This window comes from Molossus molossus, unplaced genomic scaffold (assembly GCF_014108415.1).
Source record: "Molossus molossus isolate mMolMol1 unplaced genomic scaffold, mMolMol1.p scaffold_m16_p_3, whole genome shotgun sequence".
NCBI lineage: Eukaryota > Metazoa > Chordata > Mammalia > Chiroptera > Molossidae > Molossus > Molossus molossus.
In genome coordinates this window covers 90,226,300-90,252,046 of record NW_023425366.1, presented here as the reverse complement: position 1 = coordinate 90,252,046, position 25,747 = coordinate 90,226,300, and the positions used below count along the sequence as shown (strand labels likewise).

The 25,747-nt window shown below is 33.3% G+C and overlaps 1 protein-coding gene across 10 annotated transcripts in view; it reads right to left on the bottom strand.

The window, feature by feature from the left end:
* CSNK1G3 (casein kinase 1 gamma 3) overlaps window positions 1-25,747 on the bottom strand; it is a 93,943-nt gene that overhangs the window by 9,717 nt on the left and 58,479 nt on the right. For 4 of the 10 annotated variants that reach the window (XM_036278832.1, XM_036278835.1, XM_036278833.1 and 1 more), the window contains exons 6-11: window positions 24,448-24,682; window positions 16,450-16,535; window positions 16,241-16,325; window positions 14,305-14,453; window positions 12,768-12,863; window positions 8,801-8,896 (exon numbers count right to left, since the gene is read on the bottom strand). In XM_036278832.1, the coding sequence (XP_036134725.1) occupies window positions 8,801-8,896; window positions 12,768-12,863; window positions 14,305-14,453; window positions 16,241-16,325; window positions 16,450-16,535; window positions 24,448-24,682 (747 nt within the window). The remainder of the gene's footprint in view (window positions 1-8,800; window positions 8,897-12,767; window positions 12,864-14,304; window positions 14,454-16,240; window positions 16,326-16,449; window positions 16,536-24,447; window positions 24,683-25,747) is intronic. The other 6 variants (XM_036278834.1, XM_036278836.1, XM_036278837.1 and 3 more) reach the window with 3 other exon arrangements.

Sequence of the window (25,747 nt, the reverse complement as noted above, 5' to 3'; positions counted from 1 at the left end):
CTCATATTGCCCATTCATTCACCCAATAGTTCAAGCCCCAAATCTAGGAGTCATTGTGATTCCTCTTTGACTGAAACCCAAATCTAATCCATCAGCAGCCCTGTTATATCCTTCCCTGAAATACATTAGCAATCTAATCAGTTCTCCGTCCCCTTTATTACTAAGATTTCAGTCTAAAGCCACCAATATCTCTTGTGTGAATAAGAACAAAACCTATTAACCGGTCTTCTGCTTTGACTTGTATGTCCTCCCCAATTAATGTAAGTATTATTCACACAACAGCCAAGGTGTTCGTCTTAAGATGTAAATTATATCTTGTATAATTACCTGCTTAAAATTCTTCAAGTGCCTGATATCCCACTTCATTTAGGATAAAGATTCATACTCTACACCAATTTACAAAGCCCCAAAAAAGATCTGAATCCTGCCTACCTCTATGATATCATACCACCTTTCCCTTTGCTCAACAGCCTCCATCTAATATTGGCAAAGCTTATTCCTGCTTTAAGACTTTGGCATTATCTATTCCCACTGCCCTAAATTCTCTTCCTGATTATTGGTTATCTTCTTATCTTTTAGATTCTCAGATAATGTCTCTAAAACAGGCCTTTCTATCATACAATTTAAAACATCCATGCAGACACTCTCTTGCACGTTATATTCTATTTTTAACTTTGTATAGCATTTATCCATGTTAATGTTTTTCTGATTTTATTTCTTGATAACCATGCCCACCTCCATTAAAATTAAACTCTATGACAGTAAGAACTTTGTGTTGTTTCCTGCTATATGTTTCTACTCTACCTGGCACACAGTAGGCACTCAATAAATATTTGTTGGAATAATGAATGCATACATGCATGCATGAAATCCTAAAACAAGATAGAAACCATAACAGAACTCTCAAATTTCACTTGACCCTACAAATTTACCATATTGTTCTATTTATTACCTTACCCCAAATGTCTTGAAAACAAGTCTTAAGTTCCCACTTTAATTTTTATAAAAATGTCCATTCATTTATTCCTTAACTCCTTGTAATATGTACTCTGCCCCTACAGAGTACATATTATATGTTGAAGGTTTCCAATGTTTCTAGAAAATATATTCAGTGGTCTTCGCTCAATCTTCGTTTTCCTCTACATTTCTTATCACTTGGCTGATGCCTGGAATAAGATTAATCCAGATTCAAAACCTAGCTCTACTACTTACTAGCTACGTGACCCTGGAGAAGATGCACTATTGTGCTAAACCTCAGTGTTCTCAACCATGAAATGGGAAACAACAGTATCTAATGAACAAGGTTGATATGAGGATGAAAAGAAATCAATATATAAAGTACAGTGACTGACACACAGTAAAGAACTCAATAAATGGTTGCCATCATTATTATTGTTAAAATCAAAGCTTCAATTATCATCTCTATGTAAAGGATCCCCTGAGCCTAAACAAGATTGCCACCTCAAATTCAGCATTTCCAAAACCAAATGTATCGTAGTCTCTTAAATGTCTTACTCTTCCTATGTTTCCAACTTCTGTTAAAGCCCTACCTACCATCTTCCCAGACCTCCAGGCTCAAAATCAAAGAATCATCTTTGATACTTCTCCTACCTGATCTCTTTATGAGAAAAAAAATGTTAACATATCAAAGGCCTGAGCACCAGGGCTGCAGCTGACTACTAGACTTAAGAGTACTAGTTACAGAGTCCCTTACCTCTAAAACTTAATTCAAAAGTTCTTACTGAGAATCTACAACATGCCAGGCATGGTCCTAGGAACTTGGAAATACCATAGCAAACAAGACAGACAAACACCCCAGCTCTTGTGGACCTGATTTTCTAGTATAAAGAAATAGGCCCTTCTCTTCCTAATTCTAAGGAAAATAACTAGAAATCAACCAATATACCTGGATTAATTCAGGAATTATAGAAGTTCAGTTTCCTATCCTATGGGGAACATGTACTCAGAAATGAACATTGCAGCATTTGTGCCTACAGCTGAAAACACACAATTTCCCTGATCATCTTGGAGACAGGCAAGGAGAAGAAACTCCTATGTCGAAGTCAGCCTCTCTGCTTCTAGGGCACCGGCTTCCTCCTTCCTGTCATCCTATTGAATTCTATGTTGATTTTTTTCCTCTTTATTCTTCCCTCCTTCTGAAAATATTTTAAAATAATTATTTGTTCTAATTCTAAAGCATAATTTGGTTCTTTATTCTTAATTTTTTAAATGTCATAGCCCCAACATTGAATTGGAAAGGAGCTGGAAAACAGAATTCTCACACTTGAGGATTCCCCACTACCTTTAACGAGCAAAGTGCCTTGCATGCACTAGATAATCACGACAGTTCACTGAACCATTTTCATTACTCTTCCCTCAACATAATATTCTACAGGTTTCTTCTTTTCTGTTCAATGGCTTACAGAGCTAGCTGGAGGGATCCAACCTTGAATTATAGGTAGCTCCTCTAACGTGCCTTCCCTCACTTTAAGCAGCATAATTGAACTCAGGTATTCTAAATTTCCAGCAAACAGCAACTATATATGCATTATAAGTATATAATCTGATTTACTTCAGTTCACACAAAGTCATAACTAACTTCAATAAACTTTATTTACTGAAATGTTTCAAATCCCATTCTACCTGGTTGATCAGAACCAGACCTAAAGGAAGTAATATCTTCCTTTATATAATTTTTCCTGGGATTTCCAGATTCCCTAACCCTCTGAGTGAAGGCCAATATCCCAGGGTCAGAAAAGAATCAATGTGGTAACAAGAGTTCTCCCATAAAGCTGTCCTACAGCAGTGACTTGAAAGTGTATCATTGTTACTATCCTATAACATCAAGGCATTAAAATTGTTTTTACTTAAAAAAACCAGTGGTCACCCTGGCCGGTTCGGCTCAGCCGTTAGATCGTTGGTCTGTGGTCCAGAGAGACCCGGGTTCGGTTCCTGCTAAGGGCACATACCTCGGTTGCAGTTTGTCCCCGGTCCTGGTTGGGTCATGGGGGAGGCAGCCACTCAATGTGTCCCTTTCACATCGATGTTTCTCTCTCTCTTCCTCTCTCTCCCTTCCACTCTATCTGAACAAAAAATGGAAAAATGTCTCCCAGTGAGGATAAAAAAAATAAGAAAACCAGTGGTCTTTTTGCAAAGGGAGTTGACAAAAAAGAAACAAATACAAATACAAATACAAATAATGTGTCATTATATTCCTGGAGACCTCAATTAAACAATCAATCAAACAAATATATACAAATTATTTTTATAAGCCAAATTCAAAAGAACAATTCCATTTAAGTGACATTTCTAGAATTACAACTCAAAATTAGAACATAAAAGTCTCTAAAATATTAGTGTTCATCAGGCTGATTTCCTTAATGAAAGTCTGTGTAAAAATGACAGAAGCTTTGAGGTCTAACATTTAAAAAAATGATTCCGGTATTTTACAGGGTTTTTGTTCTTAAAGAAATATTCCCACTCTGATAAGAAACTTAGTGCAGTTCTCATTTTAGGAGGTTAAAAAAAACAAGGCAACCAGAATGCAGTTTTACTATTAGTACATCTGAGTTTAAGGGAAGGGGGTGGGGCAACAGCCCGCAGCTAAGTGCCAGAATAATGAAGATTCACTGCAGGGCTGCCTGCCCCGTCTATTTCCAAAAACAAGTCATTCTCATAGACTCCAAATACCATCAAAGATAATACATGATATCTTTGTAGTCAATGAACGGAAAAGGCCAACTAATATACTTTCCAAGTATAATAAATTCATACAAATTATACTACCTTCTTAATTTCTATTTGAGTTTTTGTAAGCATGTTACCAAGTACTCAGTAGGGGCTCAATATATTACTTAACCAAATCTCCATCTATCCAAAAAATATATTAGAAATATTAAAACTTTATATATTTTACTTATGAACGCAGCCTTTTCTAGAAGTCATCTATAAGGAACCACACTAACAAGATAAAAAGAGTAATTTTCAAAGAGTTTATCAGATCTATGCTAGGGTATACATGTATTGTACAAAACCAACTTTCTTACATATTCTAAAAACTACAGCTAGTTATAATTGATATTCATTTCAAATGATGACCCAAAGGCATAGGACATTCTCATTGTCTTTCAACAAATATAAACCAAAATGTATTTTCAGTCTTCTAACTTTCACTCATGGAAGGATTAAGCAGAACACGCAATTCTTTTAGTATTCCTATCTTTCAAGATGTTATTGTAAATGTTACTATAAAAAAAATGTCAAAATAAATTCATAATGTTGATTTACTCTAATGATAACCAGACAAGGAATTTCCTAAACTAAACCTAATGGAGATGAGTTGGAAATTATTTATGTAATAAAAGCATGTAACTACAGTACTCTCCCCTTATCTGCAGTTTTGCATTCCACCATTTCAGTTACCAGGGTCTGAAAATATTAAATAGAAAATTCCAGAAATAAACAATTCAGATGTCTTAAATTGCTTGCCATTCTGAGTAGCATAAAATCTTGCACCATCCTGTACTGTCCATCCACCTGGGTCATGAACCATCCCTTTTCCAGTGCATCCACACTGTATACACTGCCCGCCAGTTTAGTCACCTAGTAGCCATCTCGGTATCAGCTGCCTCAATATCCCAAGTGCTTGTGTTCAAGTCAATCTTATTTTACTTAATAATGGCCCAAAGCACAAGAGTATGATGCTGGCAATTCAGACATGCCAAAAAGAAGTCGTACAGTGCTTTCTTTAAGTGAGAAGGTGAGTACAGTACAATATAATATTTTGAGAGAGACCACATTCACACTTTTTATTATAGCATATTATAATTGTTTTATTTTATTATTAGTTATGTTGTTAATATCTTACTGTGCCTAAGTTATAAATTAAACTTTATCATAGGAAAAATATATCTGTAGGATTCAGTAATATCTCAGTCTCAAGCATCCCTTAGGGGTTTTGAAATGTTTCCCCCTAAATAATGGGTACTACTATTCTCTCCTTCCACAACCTCTCTTTTGCAGATTTCAGTACCTTAGAAAACTATGAATAGGAAGATATGATTATACTAATCACTCAATTTTCTTCCTTCATAGTACCTTATCAAAGATTTGACAGAGAAAACTGAAACTGTTTATTTTAAATGTTTTAGAAAGGTCAGTATTAACAATTAGTATAATGATGAAATGACTAGGTATCTATAACTCCTCTGACTTTTAACTATTTATGTTTTCTTACCACTTCAAGATATATTTATACAATTCTCTTTCTGTTATCATCACCTGTTTTTGTTTCTGAAGATATATTGAATAAAATATCAGACTGCTTATTAATGTTATTCTTTTATTTTCATCAACAGTGCCTGGCTGGCCAACACACTGGCACCATTTGTGATTTGCCTCTTTCCCCCAAGTGCTCAGAGCTGCATTATTCCTTAAATGCAAATTAAAGGCTGTACAACTACAGAGTTCCAAACAATCAGGGAGTACACCATACCATGTAAAGTACTTTTTCAGTAGTTTAGTGTCCTTAATATTTGTCTTCTTCCTTCCACTTGCAATTACCTCTCAGTTCATAGTGTCAGGTTTTCAGTTAGCTTTGAGTTCAGTGGAGTTGTGCTACAGTGGAATTAGAGATTAGCAGTATCTGCTGCCAATGGGTACCCTTTAAAACCTTATTTTGGAGGTCCTAATTTGACAGGTAGAAACATATCAAAAAAGGATAACTCAACCCTTCCTTTCCCCTAAACCCCCATATCCAACTAAATCCTATCTTATAATTATCTTTCACGTCCTCGTATTTCTCTTCATCCCCACGACCCATCACTTTCCCTCAGCTACAGACTTCATAGCTGCGCCCCTGCCTTAGCCTTGCCTCCCTTCAATCTAGTCTCCAGCAACAGAAATCTTTAGACAACACTAACATAATCAAGTTAGTTACCTATCTAATTCTCCTTATGCTACCCACTATCCTCAGAATAAAGTCCAAATTAAATAACAAGACCTGTTAAGAGCCTTCATGACTTGCCTCCTGCCTACCTCTCAGGCTCCTTTCTCAATAACTCCTGCTTGACTGAATTTTATTTAGTTCTTCAATCTCTCTCTCCCCCCAATCTTTCTCTCTCTCCCTTAAGCTTTCTCCACATATCACAATGCTTGTTTATTAGCCCTCCCCACCAACTAAAAGGTCCAGGGCGACAGGCACCATATATCTGTCCTTCTTCCTTTTATTCAAAGAATCTAGCACAGTGCCTAGTCCCTAGTAGATATTTATATGTACATATTTGCTAAATAATGAATGGCCAGAAACTGAAAGTGGTAGGTCTAAGTTTCTCAGCCATATTTATTACCACTTATCCTAAGGACGCAAAGAGGACACACCTGAATTATCTAGGAGCTTTTCCAAAACACATACAAGCCAAGAACAGATTCAAAATAAAGTCTTTATCTATATGAATATTATTCTTAGTCTCTTGAATGGGAAAAGTTTATTAAATGTATAGCTGTATCCTTCTAGTTAATGAATTAACATGGTCTCACTAAAGAAATAGCATTTGACGATGCTCTCTTTTGGCTGTACCTCTACACTTTGCTTCCCAGAGATGAATAAAAATACTAGTGAAATTTCTTAATTTGTAAATGCAAAAGATTATTCTACTACTTAGCATTATCTAAGCCCCAGCCTCTAGGCTAAATACTTTTTTTTTAAGTTCTCACCACAAAACCATGAGGTAGAAGTACTATTAATATCTCCATTTTACTGATGAATAATCTAAGGGAAAGAATTTGAACTCAAATCTGACTCCAAAGCTTGTGCTCTTAACTACAATATAATCAACTTAGTAACCTATATGTCTGATTTGGAATATACAGGGTGTGGCAAAGGTAGGTTTACAGTTGTGAGTACGCACAGTTTACTCTTATATAATTATTTATTAATTATCGTATTATTTTCCATAGGAACAACTGTAAACCTACTTTTGCCCCACCATGTATATAATAATTCTGGAAAGACCAGGAGCTCAAATTTAGACTCCACGATTCAGTTCCTATTAAAAGCAAATCTGAGATAAAGAATATCTGAGGACCTTTCTGTAGGTCAAAATGACAAGACGTTCTATCTTGCACATCATCTAGAACAACCTTAGTGATGCCACATTGAGAACAACTTAATATGTTCAGGAAATTAATGAAAATAGTTTAAAGTTTATTGTTTTACCTATGTATTACTAGAATCCTAGTAAGTAAAATTGACCACTTATTCAATAATAGAATGAAGTCAGATCCGTCTCTACAAGCAGAACAGTTTTTAGAGATGATGAGAAATGACCACAGTTGAAATATCTCTTTGAAAACGTGAAAAAATAGAATATAAAATACTGAAGTGATGAGCCAATACAATCAAACTCATTCACCCTCTGATAGTCCAAAGAGATCTCATAAGCCACTTTTGGGAACCCCACAGAGCAAGAAGCAGCTAAGTTTTGGGGTACAGAGTGGGAGGACAGCTTTCTAACAGTGTCTGAATTGTGGTGGATTTCCTTGGACACTCAGCAAGCTGCTTTTGTGACAACACACAACACTAAGAAGCACGTAAATGTACAGATACATACACAATCCAGCTTGTGTTATGCAAATTAAATATAGTACGCTCAATTAATTTTTCCAATAATATTAGTTGAATTCATTAAAAATTTTACAATTCAGGCCCTGAGTGCCACTTTCTAAAATTTTATAGAACTACTCAAATACTTCTATTAAACACGGCTAAAAGTTCCATAAGCCACAAAGTCCTATAAAAATACTTGGTTAAATAACCTCTAAAATTAAATGGTGAAAAAAATATGAGAACTTAATAAGAATTAATCAAAAATTGATTTTAAAATTCAAATCAAAAAAGAATAAAATCCATCACATAGATTCAATAGATTGTATATATTTTAAATTGTTCAAGTGGAAATATGTAAAGGAAAAAAAAGTCAAAATATTTTTAAAGGTTCTAAATTAAAATGGATTGAACTAACATTTATGATCTCAATTAATTTAAACCAGCCTTTAGATTACCTTAAACCAACATTTTAAAAGAAATAAGACTCAGTAATCTTTCCCTATTTCTATGACACACACAAAAGACTAAAACTTAGGGGGCATGAGAGGACAGAACACAGTACGTAACTCTAAGTGTATAGAAAAGGGAAAGAAAACACATAAAAAAATGTAAAAGACTGCTTAAAATTTTTTAAAATATCTAGAAAATTAAGATTTAATAAATAATTGTCCTTGACATTATTTTCTCCATCTGATATTTTCAAAATATACCATTATAAAAAATTAGGGTCATGTTTATTTGACTGATTAATCAGGGAGTACAATCTGAATATTCAGGATGAAAAAAGTTAAGATATCTACTTAACTGACTTAAGTTTGAAGGAGGCAGGTCAATGAAAGGGAAAAGATATAAAAATGTTCTATTACATAAACCTATTTAAAAAGATTGAGCTAACTGTTGAAAAATCAAGTTTAACACATATTTCAAGTAATACACTTTGTTTTTCTAACTTGTTGTATGACTTAAATACTGTTGCATGTACTCGCAAAAATGAACAAAGGCAAAATCTTAGTATCCCTGCTGGTCTTTCTAGACCATGTTAATTTTGCTTTTTGGTTAAATACAATGGAATAGAATTATGGAGAGGTTCAGCAACAAGTTTTCATTAGGATATAAAATCATGCCACAAGTTCCAAAAAAGGGTTAGTTGTATAAATTTGGGAAATAATCACTCATGCAAAAATCAGAAAATACCTGTACCGAGCCACCATGTCTGTCTGCTGCAAGGTGAGCTCTCAAATGGTGGGGATTTGCCTGCTGGGAGTCCCAAGCTGCCCTGTGGTCTGCCGACTGCCATTTATTTAATGCATGTGGCATGGATGGAAGAAGAAAAACCCAATATGTTAAACATCGCATCCTTATAATATAGAAAACAAACGTATAAAAGGAAATTTTAAAATACCCTTACTATTCTGAGTCACAGATGCAATGATACTGCATGTGGAGAGATTTTAATTAAATTGCTACAATTATGTAATGATCAACCATAAAAATAAAATACAACCATAGAATTTTGGAAGTGAAAAGACTTTTTATCATAGACTCCACTCTCTAACATTATCAATGAAATTTACCAAGAACTAGGGAAGTAAAAATAATGTGCCTAAGAAAGCACACCAAATCAATCATGAGTGAGCTAAAAAGCCATCAGTTATATTTTCTATAGTAGAAGTCCCCATTGGTTTTCAGATGAAAAACAACTTTTAACAAGGTATGATTAAAAAAAAAAAAAATAGTCCTTAAATAGCTGTTCTTAAGATCCTAGAAAACTTTTCTCTATTGGTTAGTACCCTATTTCTGATTGTGAGGATAACATGAGAAAACAGAAAAGTTCTTTGAAAAGTGGAATGTGCTATATAGAACACTATTAAGAATATGACAATTTTTAAAGTAACAATCCTACATATATGAATCTCTTGGCTTCTTTAATATCTTTTTTGTGGTTCAAATTAAGAAACCCATTTCCCTAAAATAGGCTGATAATTCTTTATGCTTTTAGATGACTTGGCAAATCTGCATGGCAATAACTATAAACTAATAATAATCTACTAGCAGAATTAGAAGGGATTAATTTCTATGTTTCGGGAAAATGTGGATAGCACTAATAAAAGAAGGGGAAGAAATACAATATTTAAGTTTCTATGACATATTTGGTTTTGCATTAGGTGCTTCATATGTGTTATCTCATTTTGAGAGAATTATCCTCATTTTACTGATGAAGACATTGAGATGTTAACACTTCCATAAATCACAGAGGTAGCAAGGAGTATAGGAGAGATTCAAACTCAGAGCCTACTGCTCCAATAACACTACCTAGGCTCCTTAGCACAATTACATTATGTTCTATAGCCTCTGGTGCTCTTTACTTCCTCTTTCAAACAAAGTCAAGAAAATTTTGTCATGGAGGGCCAAGCACATTGGTTTATAGGGAGCCTAAGCATATCAGTGGCAAGAACAACCCTTTGGGTCAAGTAGATACAACGAATAAAAGTTCAAGCACTAAGTTCCCTAAATGAAATTGTACAATGCAAAATTACATATTCTGTGACATGATGTATGTCTTGGAAACAATTATGATAGTTTTGCCTTTTCACTAAACCCTCCAAACTCATCACCAGAATTTAGCAGATTTATAGCTTAATTAAATAAATAATATGAGATAAAATCTAAACAGGATGGGGAAATGAAAAGGATGCTAAAGTTGAGACAAATATCTAAAAGTTGCCTAGAACAACAGGCAACATTTGGGGGCCAGGGACCTCTTTAAGAAGACAGTGAAAGCTATGCAACCTCTCCTCAGAATAAACATTTACATGCACCCAACACTTTCTATAAAATATCAGGATCCACTAAACTTTGATGCTAGGTTACCAGTTGTTTATCTTGGGACATAGCAAAGGTTTTAACTTTTCTTTTTGGGGATTGTGAACTATGAGTTTCTCATACAATTTAAAACTGTTTACGGCTTCACAGATATTTAAGAATTTTTTTCTAGATATACAACTTTTCTATTATGATGACAGTTTGCATATCCAGGTTTCAAATTCAATATGTAAGCTATATCAAAGGATTTCCTGAAGTAAAAAAAAAAACAAATGACTCCCTATATTTAGTGCAACAAGGACTGTATGAATAAAATATGGTTCCCATCCTCAGTGAGCTCACAATCTACCTAGCTAAACATGTCTGAACCATGTAGAAAGTTAAACTCTAAAATAGTTAAATTAAAATTTAAGTCAAAAATAAAAGTTTCACTTATTACAACACCTAAGAGCTCAAGTAGAAATCTTCAGAGACCACAAATTATTGATTTTCTTCTAAAGTACATTTGAGAAATTAACTGATTTATACAAACTCTGCGTCTTGACTTTCTGAGCTATGTCTTTGTATACACAGCAACTATCAGAGCACTAAGCTGTCAACTAATTGTAATTTATATTTGGAATTAATTCACATACAAGACCCTTTATTGTCCCAATTTTTCTAAGGCAAAATTCTAAAATTAAACTTTTAAATTGGCTGTAAAGAACAATGTTAAACATCCCCTAAAAGTAGCATTTCATTTTGCGATGATTTCTAACAAGTTGTGCTTTTTCCTTTGATTTTTTTTATCTCGTTTACCTTCACTCGAACTCTGATGGGATGAAAGATATAAAAGTAAAAAAGGACACAATCCTTTTCTAAAAAGGGTTACAATCAAAAACACTGAGCCCTGGCCGGTTTGGCTCAGCGGTTAGAGCGTCCGCCTGCAGTCTGGAGAGACCCGGGTTCGGTTCCCGCTAAGGGCGTGTACCTCGGTTGCAGTTTGTCCCCGGCCCTGGTTGGTCACGTGGGTGGCAGCCACTCGATGTGTCCCTTTCACATCGATGTTTCCCTCTCTCTCTCTCTTCCTCTCTCTCCCTCCCACTCTGTCTGTACAAAAAATGGAAAAATGTCCTCGAATGAGGATAAAAACAAAAAACAATGAAGATACTTTTTAACTCAGGGTGATAGCAACATTTTTTATGTCAAAGATGGCTTCAATGAAGCTTCTTTTTACAAAAGAATGAAAACATTGCTCAAAACTTTCAACAGCCCTCAATTACCTTACTCAGGAAATACAAACATTTCACCCTGGATCAATCTTCTATGAGTTGTCTTGAACCTGCTCTCTGCTCCAAGCAAACTGAACTGCTTGCTGTTCCTCAAACAAGTTCTACATTTTTAAACTTCTGCTTCATATTTTATACTGTTCACTCTCCCTAAAATGCCCTTATTCCTTTATCTGCCTTTAAAATTGTCATTCATTCTTCAAGTTCCTCTCAAAAACCACCTTCTCCATAAAATCTTAATAGTTCCCACATATTCTAATAATCTTCCATGGCACTTTATTAATATGCTTCGTGAGACAGAACTTTTCTGCTTTGTAATATAGTAATTATAAATTTATTATAATAATCATGATACAATAACACCAGCCATGAGAGTTGAGATTTATCAAAGGGTTACTATACAGGAATTAACATGTATTATTTATAAATGAGAGAATTGAGGCTTTGAGAGATTAATTTGCCCAGGGTTAAACCACATTCAGGTATGAATGATGTCAGAAACTGAGTGAGCTCTTAGCCACTCATTACAAAAATCATTTATTATAGGGTATATTGGGTGTTTTTTTTTTTTTACTTCTGCATTTCTGCAACATGTAAAATAGTAGCTCTCAAATACTAGAAACTCAGTAAATAATGTATTAAAGTAATAGAAAGAGCAACTGCTATTATAATGCTTTCCAACAAGATATCCAAATACTTCTAGTCTAACAGAATGTCAAATGTTGCTCAAAATTATACTAATTTACACCACTAAATTATAAATTTATGGTTAAACTTACAGTGAACATTAGGGGAAATAAGTATTTTTCGATTCTTAGCATATGTGTATATAATGTTTTATCTATTGAAGGAAAAAATCGGCATTGTATGTGTGTGTGTATATATATATACACATACACATATATATATATACACACACATACATACACATACATACATGTGTATGTATACACTTACACACACATATAAAGCAGACATCTGAGCATGGTAAAACACCAAATACGTTTATAAACTGTCAGAAGGTAATACAGAACAAACTAAGACATTTTTTATCTAAAAGTGCAGCAAACCTGGTTTTTGGATTGTTGCATCTTATCTCTGTGTTGATGTGCTTCTCTGTTTGATGACAGAGCAGGATCTTGCTGAACTGCCCCCACTGGAGTAGGCTATAATACAATAATAATTAGCATCAACACCACCTATTTCAGAAGTCATATTTAATATCTAGCTGTTTAAAAGAATCAAGGGAAAAAGAGGCACATTGAAATAAAGTAAGACCTTAAGAAAAGACATCAATCTCAATACATATATGTTGTCAAATCTAAAAGTTAAAGCACAGGGAGCATAGCTACTCTTTAAACTGATTTCAAAGTATTTACATGCTTTATATCAAGTACTTATTTTTATATCAACAAAAGACCTTTTAGTGCTGTCGTTACTTTTAACTTACTTTTTCATAAAATATGAAAGTGTATCTGTTCATGTTCCTCATTTTCAAAGCTAATATATAAACAACATAATTTTTTTTTAATTAAGGGAACGATTTTTTAAATAAGCTAATAAAATTGCTTGTCACTCAGAAGAGGCTTATAAAATTTTTTTAATTTTCAAATATAATTCAAAATATAAATACTTTAATCAAAGTTTCTTTAGATACCATATACATTCAAATCTCTTTGGATTAAAGAAAAATATAGATTAAATGCTTAAGTAGATCAATTGTTGAAAAATACTTGAATCTGAGAGTTCAGTGGTTCCAAATATGAATAAAAACTTGCTAACAGTGAGCCATAATTACCGAAAATTTTCTAAGACATTCTTACTTATTAAAAAAAGACTAGTGAGAATAAATATCTGATCTTTTAGAACTTGTCTCTTCAAAGAAAGAATATAATGATGTGTCTCTTTAAGTGATAAGCACTGATCCTACAGTTATCATAAAGATAATATTTTAAGTTATGGAAACTTAGCTACAGTTTTAAAAACTGAAACATGATTCAAGAATCAATCTATTCCAAGAGATCACTTAAAACTGCTAGAATTAAAACATATTTTTAAATGACAGATGTTTTAAAATATGACTGAAGTAAACAAAAACAAATCTATATAATCTTCTAAAGTAATCACTAGAGTATAACATCAAAAAAAGTGTATCCAGCCTAGCCGGTGTGGCTCAGTGGTTGAGCATCGACCCATGCATCAAGAGGTCACCAGTTTGATTCCCGGTCAGGGCACATGGCTAGGTTGTGGGCCAAATCCCCAATGGGGGACATACAGAAGGTAGCCAATCAATGTTTCTCTCTCTCTCTCTTTCCCTTCCTCTCTAAAATCAATAAAGAATAAAAAAGCTGAAATATATATATTTTTAAAGTATATCTGATGAAAAATTTGAAATGTCACTCTAAAAAGCAGAGTCCAAATGTAGGGTTCTTACAAAATTCAAAAAATAATATTAGTTTTGTGTTACCTGAAATATCCCTAAAAAGAAAATAAAATGAACCCTTTTTTTCAAAAAGTATTTATTCTCAAACTCTTTCCAACTCAGGAATCTATACTGTGGGAAAAAAGCACAATAAAATATTTTATTATATAGCAGAGAGTACTCACCAACTGTTTACCCATCCAGTCATATTCATAATCAAACATATATCCTTTTCGATCAAACAAGTCAGTAAAAAGCTTTCTTAGGTAGTCATAGTCCGGTTTTTCAAAAAAATCTAGCCTTCTTACATAACGAAGGTATGTTGCCATTTCTTCTAGAAAGGAAATAAAAATTCTGATTATATTTATCCATATGCTCATTAATAATAAAATTACTTAAATGTCTAAAAAAAACATAGTATTATAAAAACAGAAAAAGTAAAATTTTATTGCAATTTAAAATTTTTTAATTTAATTATAATAAATATTCTTTAAAAAGGAGGAAAGGAAATAGGGACAAAAGGGAAATAAGAGGCTTAATTTAACATACATTATTTTTGTTTTATTTCATTAAGAAAGGCTAAAATTTTTATTTTACAATGGTATTAGAGGTTGAATTAACAACTTAACGCATTATTATTTAATCACAAAGCATCATACGCGGCTCATACATTTTTAAATTGTTTAAAATGTTGGTGGGGATTGATTTATATATGAAAGCATATGCACTAGCTTGCTGGATTCCTTTAGAATCAGTGGCATAAACTAACTGACCAAGAGAGGATTCAAATTCCTAACCTTGGCTGTGAGTTGTACTCAAACCAACTGACTTAAGCAAAATAAATCTCAGAAATATAACACAGAAGCTCAGTTTAATTCTTTTTTAAATTTCTGGTCATATAATTAATAATCATGCATGCCATTAAAATTCCCAAATGTATTAGAGATATGAAAAGGTCATACTCTCCAGAGAAAAAGAAGAAGAAAAGCCATAAAAATCAACAGGCAAAATGGTGAGCAAAATAGTGTCTCACTATGAGAGCACAAAAAATCACTATAGTAAGAGTTGGTAGGTTACACCTAGCTGTTTTTCTAGTCCAATTCATTCCTGGTAGCCAATAAGAACAGGATCACACACAGCCCAATGGACAGTGAAAGTGGCACCCAGTGACCTTCCTCACATGATGAATCTCACTATTCCATTTTCTAGCTCATTATCTGGTTAATTTACTTTGGCACCATCATTTTTCCTGCAGAAATTTGTATAGGTTTCTTAAAATGCAGACAATCTGCCTATACCTAAACTGTTAGTATATCAACTAATATTGTTTTTCATTTTCTATTTCTAGATTATAAAAGAAAAACATATAATTAAAAATTTTTGACAATGTATAATATAGAAAACTTGAGAAAGAACTACCAGAGATTATACATTGTACAGGAGAATCTGTGAGTATCAAAGTGAGATTGAATTCAGTCTTCTATCTTCAAGTTTGGTTGTCTTTTTACTCAGTGTAATTGCACAAATCATAGCAGGTATTTTAATACATTAGCAACACATTATTTTATATATTTTTTTATTCTTATTTCTTAATTGATTTAGAAATCTTAAGTAAATTTCTGTTGGTTTAATTTGAATTGCCAAAAATCTACATAAAAGCCAAACTATTTTCATTAAGCTCCCCAATATAAAATTAGCCAAAAGGTAATAAGGGTGTTAAGGTTTTACAGTATTTTGAAAACTAGAATAATCATATATCATATACCCACTTAGAGTTGGAAATTGAGATTCAAATGACTAACATTGTACACCAAAACTTTATAGCTGGAATTTCTTAACAAATATTTTAACTTATTAAAATACGTCATTGAAGAAAATATTACTTTAGCTGGTACTGGTCAACAATATGAAAAGATGGGATTTTTCTTCTATTACCATCTCAACAAAGCAAATGTACAGACTGCCCCTGTGGTCTGTGCATCAAATGCTGACACCTTCTAAATAATATTTTAAGCTCATTTTTTTAAAACATGAAAAAAAGTATTTATAGACTTAAGCAATGATTAACAGTTCTGGTCTCCTGTGTATAAGCATATGTACCAAGATGGCATTATTCATTACCTGGAAAATTTTCGCATAACACTTCTATTGGTGTGGCTCGTTTTGTATCTCCAATTTTCTGATACCTCTCTTTTAACGTGTCAGCCTAAAATAGGAAGGGAAAAAAAAAAAAACCTTGAGAAAGTCATAATTTTAAAATTAAATACTTGAAAGACAGAATCTTAATGTATTAACAATTTATAAAGTTCAATAAATAGAAAAACAATTACCTTTAAACCTTGCCAAGGAAGACTGCCTCTAAGAAAATACATGAACATATGACCTAATGCTTCTAAGTCATCTCTTCTACTTTGTTCTGAAATATAAGAAAAACATAAATTTCACTTTCCTCTCCCAGGTAAGAATGCAAGAATGGAGAACTGATTCTTTCATTATGTATTAATTAATTCCCAAATGTTTTGTATATAAATACAAAATATAGATCTAGTGCTTATAAAGGACAAGATCATGTCTAAACAACATTTTTACATTAAAAATATCGTATATCTATAAAATACGCCATTTTCTTGAGATGCTATTGAGGATTTATTTCTCTCCTGAGATATTTAAATATTCATAGAAATAAAAGACAAGGGGAAAAAGGTTCCGTAGTCAAATAGTCACTGTGTACTACAGCTCTGTCTTAAAGGTTCAGAATGTACCATATCAAAGATTCTGAAAAGAAACTAGCGTTTTTGCCTAAAAAGTTAACCTTAAATGTTAAACCCTAAATATGTTTAGCTTCATTTAACCCTGCATTTCCTAAACTTACGAACACAAAACTCCCATCCCATAAATATCATTAATTTTAAACACAATTAGTATTTTGTGCAATACGTTTTTTAAAAACACTTGTGGCCCTGGTGGGTTTGGCTCAGCTGTTAGAGTGTCCACCTAGGAACTAAAGACTAATGGGTTCGATTCTGGTCAAGGGTATGTACCTCAGTTGGAGTTTGGTCCCCAGCCCTGGTTGGGGTCATGCAGGAGGCAATCAATCAATGTGTCTCTCATGACAATGTTTGTGTCCCTCTCTTCTCTCTCTCTCTCTTGCCCTCCCTCACATTCTGTCTGAAGATAAATGGAAAAATATCCTCTGGTGAGGATTTTGAAAAAATAAAAAACACCTGTGTTTTGACACATCCCAACATTAATAACCCCTCCAAAAATGTGCTGCTAGAACAAACTTTAATTTTAAGTTGCTATTCTTGTTTTAGTAACAAAATGTTGTATAGCACATAGCTATGTGACAATTACACACTCAGGGAGGTATTTATAAATATTTACTTGTTACCCTGGCCGGTTTTGCTCAGTGGTTAGAGTGTCAGCCCACAGACCAGAGAGTCCAGGGTTCGGTTCCCGCTAAGGGCGCGTACCTCAGTTGCAGCTTGTCCCGGGCCCAGTTGGGGTTGTATGGGTGGCAGCCAGTTGATGTGTCTCTCTCACATGAATGTTTCTCTCTCTCTCTTCCTCCCTTTCTCCTTCCCGCTCTATCTGAAGATAAATGTAAAAAAAAAAAAAATTTCCTCGGGTGAGGATAAAAAAAAAAAAAAAATTTGCTTGCTGAGTGCTTTTATCACTGAAATTAAATGCTTAAGATTTTTTAGTATTTTAAAATAATACAAAAAGACTTATTAATAATAAAAGAAAAGAAATAATACTTGATAAAAGGATCTTTGTGTGCAAGGTGTTTCATACAAATGAATTATCATACTAAGCAGTACTAAATACTTTCGAAAGAGCACACTAGGATTAAAGCTTCAGAAAACGTTTTAATTTTTACTGTGTATTCTCATAACATTCTATAATTGTCTTCTGTAACATGTGCTACAGTTTAAAAATATATGTTTTGTGTTAATATTTAATCAATATCTATACTCCCATCAAATAGCAAGTCATAAGAGGCCAGATGGTTCTTTGGCTTATTAATCCTCAGAATCTACTATAATGGCTGCCACAGAGCAGGCACTCAACACATACTATTTAAATATATAAATGAATATTTGGAAATATACAGTACTAGATATACATCCCTTTTTTATAAGCACAGGAAAATATCTAAAAGAATATGCATCAAATCATTAGTAATCAGGGATTTGAGACTGGAGGACCAGATAGGACATTTCAATTTCTCATTTCATATACTAAGAAAAAGGTGGTATAATAGAAAATTTTTTCTTCTATTTTGTATTATAAAAATGTATGCAGCCCTGGCCAGTTTTGCTCAGCGGTTAGAGCATCGACCTGCGGACCAGAAGGTCCCAGGTTCAGTTTCCGCTAAGGGCACGTACCTCGGTTTAGTTTGCCCCCAGCCCTGGTTGGGGTTGTGTGGGTGGCAACCACTCGAGGTGTCTCTCTCACATGGATGTTTCTCTCTCTCTTCTCCCACCTCCCCTCCCACTCTACCTGTAGATAAAAATGCAAAAATGTCCTCGGGTGAGGATAAAAAAAATGTATGCATATGCTATTGAAAACAGCAAACTTTCAAAATAAGTAATACAGACTTAAAGTTCTTTTTAAAGCCATTTTTAAAGTAAGTAGGATGTGAATAACATGAAAACAATCAGTAATGCCTTTTATTACTCAAGTTGTATTTTATTCAGTCCTGGGAACATTAAGAATGAAAAGTCATACAAAAAAATATATATTTCTGAAGCCCTGCTGAGAATCAGAATCAATCCCTGAATCTTTTTAACACCTCAAATAAACAGGCCTAATGCCAGAGATTGATTCTTTGGGTATGATGTGGGAGAGAAGAATACACATTTTTAAAAGTTTAGCAGATAATTCTAAACTAGAGTCAGATTTGATAGGCACTAAAAAGAAAATTTTTTTATTGAAGTATAATTAACATATAATAAAATACACCCATTATAGGGGTACAGTTTGATGACCTTTGAGAACATACATAGTAAGTACAGTCACTATCAAGAAGTATTTCCAACACTCCAAAAGGTTTCCTTATATCTCTTGTCTGTTATTCTCCCTCTCCCTTGGTCTCAAACTACTTATCTGCCTTTTGCCAGTCCATATTAAATTTGAATTTTTAGCCTTGGCCAGTTTGGCTCAGTGGTTAGAGTGCCGGCCTGCGGTCCAGAGAGACCCGGGTTCGGTTACCGCTAAGGGCACGTGCCTCGGTTGCAGTTTGTCCCTGGCCCTGGTTGGTTGTGCAGGTGGCAGCCATTCGATGTGTCTCTTTCACGTCAATGTTTCTCTGTCTCTCTCTTCCTCTCTCCCCCTCCCACTCTATCTGAACAACAACAAACAAAAAAAATGGAAAAAATGTCCTCGGGTGAGGATAAAAAAAAAAATTATTTTTTAATAGAGTTTCACATGAATGGGATCATATAATATGGGCCCGTGTCCGTATTCTTTTGCATAATGTTTTCAAGATTCATCCATGTTGTTGTATGCACTGATAATCGTTCATTACTTTTTATTATTAAATAGTATACCACAATATATTTATCCATTCGCCTATTGAAGGGCATTTGTGTGACTTCCAGTTGGGAGCTATTGTGAATAAAACTGTTATCAACATTCTTGTACAAGTCTTTGTGTGAACATATGTTTTCATTTCTCTTGGGGAAATATCTGGAAATGGATTACTGTGTCATATGGAAAGTGCAGGATTAACATTATAAGAAACTTCCACACTGTTCTCCAAAGGGGTTGTACCATTTTATATTTCCACCAGCAATGTATGAGAGTACCAGATGCTCCAGACCCTATTCAGCATGTAGTACAGTCAGTCTTTTAAATTTTAGCCATGCTAGTGGCCATGAAGTGTTTGATCATTGTGATTAAATTTGAATTTCACTAGTAACTAATATTTTTGAACATCATTCCATGTGTTCCTGGTCATTCATACATCTTTTTGTTAAGTGTCTGATCAGATATTTTACCATTTTCTAAGTTCTACTCTTTGTCTTATTCTAAAGTTATAAGAATTGTTTGTTTATTCTGGATAAAAGTCATTTTCACACATAAATTTTACAAATACTTTCTCCCACCTTGATAAATTATGTTTCATCATAATGTAGGCTTCTGTTCTTTGAAAGAAGCCCAATGTATCAGGGTTTTTTTCTTTTATTGTTAATCCTGTTTTGTCCTATCTAATAAATCTTTGATTACCCTAAGGTAACAAAAACTTTTCTCCTACTTTTTCTTCAAGAAATTCTATAGTTTTGATTCTTATATTTGAATCTATGGTTCATTTGAAGTAATTTTCTTAATTTAATTTTGGTGTGGGGTAAGGATTTAGATTAATATTTTTAACAGTGATATCTAGTTATTTTCACACAGTTTCTTTACAAAACTATCCTTTACTACCTTTAATTATTTTTGTACCATTCTCAAAAATCAATTGAGCATCTATGTTTGGGTATAACAAAAGTAAGCAAAAATACAGTTGAAGACCAAAAAGAATACATTAAAATATACACTACTTCAAGACTTACTATACAGCTACAGTAATCAAGACAGTATGGTACTGGCAAAAGAATAGACAAACAGATAAACAGAATAGATAGCCTAGACATAGTCAATTGATCTTTGAGAAAGGAGCAAAGACAATACAATGAAGCAAATATAAGTATTTTCAACAAATGGTGCTGGAACAACTCTATACGCACGTGCAAAAAACAATGAATCTCGTCACAGACATTGTTCCCTTAAAAAAAATCAACCAAAGTGGATCACAAATCTAAGTGTTAAACACAAAATTATAATATTCCTAGAAAATAACACAAGAAAAATATCTAGATGACCTTGGGTTTGGCAATAATTTTTTTAGATAAAATACCATAAGTATGATCCACAAAAGAAATAATGATGAACTGTGCTTCATTAAAATTAATAACTTCAGCTCTGCAAAAGACATGGTCAAGAGAATGAAAAGATAAGCTATATAGATTGGAAAAAATATTTGCAGAAGGCACATCTCATAAAAAACTGTTATCCAAATATACAAAGAACTCTTAAAATTCTAAAATAATGCCCTGGCCTGTGTAGCTCAGAGATTAGAGGGTTGGCCTGAGGACTGAAGAGTCTCGGATTGGATTCTGGTCAAGGGCATGTAACTCGGTTGCAGGTTCAGTTCCCAGCTCTGGTCAGGGTCATGCGGGACACAACCAATCAATGTTTCTCTCTCTCTCTCTCTCCCCCCCCCCCTCGCTTCCTCCCTCCCTCTCTCCCACTCTGTCTGAAAATAAATGGAAAAATATCCTCCGGTGAGGATTAAAAAAAAAACTTTAAAAAAAAAGGCCCTGGCTGATTTGGCTCAGTAATTAGAGCCTCGGCCTGCAGACCAGAGGGTTGTGGGTTTGATTCCTGGTCAAGGGCACATACCTGAGTTGCAGGTTCGAACCCTGGCCCCAGTCGGGGCCATGCAGGAGGCAACTAATCGATGTGTCTCTCTCAGACCGATGTTTCTCTCTCCCTCCCACCCTCCCTTCCACTCTATCTAGAAAATCAATGGAAAAATATCCTTGGGTGAGGATTAAAAAAAAAAATTAAGAAAAGGAAATGACTAGTCAAGCCACAGAACACAATAAAAATACTTAGCAAAGGCTTAGATCCAGAAAATATTAAAAATTCCTACATATCAATAATAAAATGAAGATATAAAAAACAATATAAGCACATTAAGTAGCGCTCAAAATCATTAGCCACAGAGAAATAAAATACCACTATGTATCTACTAGAATGACTAAAATGAAAAGGACATCAAATGTTGTCAAGAACATAAACAAACTGAACTCTCATTTACTGCTGGTAGAAATAAAAATTGGTATGAATGCTTTAGGGAACTGACTGGCGGCTTTCTATAAAAGTTAAGCATATCTACCATATGACCCACCAATTCTAATCTTAGTTATTTACTCAAAAGAAATGAAAACACATGCCAGTAAAAGATTTACAACAGCCCAGCCAGTGTGGCTCAAGTGTTGGGCATGGTCCCATGCACCAGGGGGTCCCAGGTTAGATTCCCAGTCAGGGCACATGCCTGGGTTTTGGGATGAATCCCCCAGTAAGGGTGTGCAGGAGGTAGCCAATAAATATTTCCCTCATCATCAATGTTTCTCTTCCCTCCTCTCTCCCTCCTGCTCTATCTGAAGATAAATGCAAAAATGTCCTTGGGTGAGGGTGAAAAATAAATAAATAAATAAATAAAAAGGAACCAAGTCCTGACACTTGCAATAAGATAGATGAATCTCATACATATTATACTGAGCAAAGAGGTCATATAATTTATAGGAAGTAATATAACTGGCAAAACTAATCTATGGTGACAGAAATGAGATCAATTACTGAGAAAAAGCAAGAAGGAAGTCTAAAGGGTGATGACCATATTCTACATCTCAATGGGGTTATGAGTTACACAAATGTGTATATCTGTCAATTTCCACAAATTATACATGCAAATGTGTATTTTACTCAATTTAAATTTTACTTCAATTCAAAAAGAACTCTTCAATTAAAATAAAGGAATCACAAATATTGCAAATCTAGTGAGCTTGCTTTGTGTGTTATCAGTTTCCAATTCTGAAACTATATTCTTAGTATCCTAGGCTTCTAAAAATAAGTATATTAGAGTAGTGGCAGCCACTTTTTTCATTGTTGGCAAAGGAAGATATAAATACAGAGAAAGGGCGGGAATTACGAATAAAAAAAGGAGGCAATATTACTTTGTGGTGTTAGACTGAAACGAGAAGTATCAGTATAAACACATGGTTTTTAATAGGTATTTATATATGTATGCATATAGATGTGTAGGTATATTTACATGTGCATATGTATGTGTATACACACAAATGAGTATGTATGTGTATATTCACATACATATACTTTCTAATTCTGCTGCAGAAAGGGCCTAGAAGCAATAACGTATCAGTAGAATGATACCTAGTGCCCAAATCTTGGTTTCTACATGTACTACTATCCAATAAAAGAACCCGGGGCTTGTTGGAGAAATATCTGTTTCTGGACTAGCGCAGAGAAACTACGAGATGAGCCTTGAACATCTTGTTGAACCAGAAAGTATAGAAATTCTCAAAGAATCATGAGAACCTGCTAAAAGTACAGAGGAACCAACTTGATGGAGCAACCAGTAGCCTAATCTGGGACAATCTGAGCATCAAATTAAAAAATAATAGTAACGTACTATAATATATTCAATAAGATAAGAATCCATAAGTCAATATTGATAAAAGTCAACAAATGGCAGAAGGGAAAGCTTTTGCTTACATCAGAATATCAACTAACTACATAAGGGATGGAATTAGAAAATCATCAATGGATGCTAAATCTAGTGGGGTAAAAACCTGATGAGGAACAACATATTTACATAATCTCAAAGATCTACTTACAAAACACTTTTTAATTACAAAGGGAAAATAAGAAACTTTTAAGTGGAGAAAGCAGACAATACCTTAAAGAAATGAACCATGAGACATCATGTACGTCCTGACATGATGCACTGAGAACGTATCACTTCTATATTTGTGCTAAAAATGCATATCTAAATATAATCATGAAGAAATATCAGACTGACCCAAATCGAGAGCATTCTATAAAATAGTCTGTACTGCACAAAAATATTAAGGTTATGAACCACAAAGAAAGATGAGGAACTGTTCCAGATGATAGGAAACTAAGTAAATATGACAAATAAATGAAATGTGTGATCCTGGACCAGGAAAAAGAAATGCTCTAAGAAACCCTGTGAGACTGATACTATTTTATCCTTTTTACAAATAAGGAAACCAGTCATATAGCTAGAACACAGTAAACAGTACCACTAAGGTATGTACTCTCAGCATTAAAAGCATTAGCCTATTTGTTAGTTCCCTGGCTAACTGTTTCAAAGTACGATAGTCTCAATCAAAAATCTCCGCACAAACTAAATTTAGTTACAATTAAGTATTCTCTCATATCCTTTAATAGGAGTAATCAAATGCATCAACCTAACTGTATCAAAGTTGAACATTCCAAGTTACATTAAAAGAAAGATATAGTGAATGCAAGAAAATCTGTCATTCATTTACTCTAGAGCAACTTATTTTTTAAATGTTTTATTAAATATAAATAAAAGTAAATTCTAGTTATATGTGATATACAAAAATTATAATAGAAGCAATTGTAATCTGCAAAAACTGAAGCATAATAACAAATATTAAAACTCACACCATTGAGAATAGTTACTGAATTCAAACAAAAGGTACACATACCTTTTCCTAAATGTGTATTTATGCTCATATATCTAGCTGTTCCCGTAAGGCTCTTGTGTTCTCTGTATGGTATGTGTTTCTTTGTCTCTGGATCAATATATTCCTTTGCCAAACCAAAATCTATAATATGAATAACTTGCTGGGTTTTATTTCCTGGTCGTCCTATTAAGAAGTTCTCAGGTTTTACATCTCTGTATATCAAGTTCTTTGAATGAACATATTCCATGCGAGAAATCTTGATTTTAAAAAAAGAAGATACATTTTATTTTAGGCTTTGACTACCATAAAAAAAACATTGCTAAGGCAAAACAACTTTTACAATAAAAACAACATGAAAAAAATCAGAAATTGTTTCAATTCTTTAAAAGTAACATTATATCAGTCTATAGTTTCTCAAATATATATCTGATTATGATTTTAAAATATTTCCTTTACTATTGCAGTCACTTATAATGAAAGTGTTTGAATTTTATGAATTCCTTTCAAATAAGTAAGACTGATTCAATCAATACTTTCAGATGATGCTACATCATAAAATCAAAATGCTTTACCAATAGTAAATCTTAAAAATATAAAGAAACATATTCATAAAGTTGTAATTTATTTTTTCTTATCAGTTCAATCATCAACTTTTACAATTATCTTTTAAAATCTTCAAGAGTCCAAACTGTTAAATAAAAACAATTAACAGAACATTCTTTAGTATATCTTCTTTCTTTTTTCTTTAATTTTTTTGTAACTTGTTTACTTTACTTTTATCCTTAGGCATGAAACAATGTAAAAGATCCTGAAACTGGAAAATTTTCAAATATAGCTCAAATAATGATACAGTACATTTTTATTGTTTTACAAATTCTCAAATAATGTTCACTGTACAAACTGTCACAAAATAGAACATTACAAATAAGAAAATAAAATTGCATAATTTAGTGATAATCATGGGTGACAATGCAGAGTAAACATATAGTTACTCAGGCCATTTTAGTTTATTAACAAATTTTGAATTATGTAATATTCTGTGACCTATACTTCTAATTAATGATAAATTATGAGATTTTCCAGGTCATGAAACTTTCTTTTAATACATAATTTGCATTAAAGATATGTATTACTTTAAATACATACTTTACTATTTTATAGCTATTAACAATTTATTCAACTAATCCTGTTATTTCTGTACATTTGGGTTGTTTCCCACTTTATTATAAATATCCTTGCACAAAAAACTTTAGTACATCTGAATACTTCCATAGGATAAATTTATAGAAGTGGAATTAATGAGTTAATGAATAAAAACAAT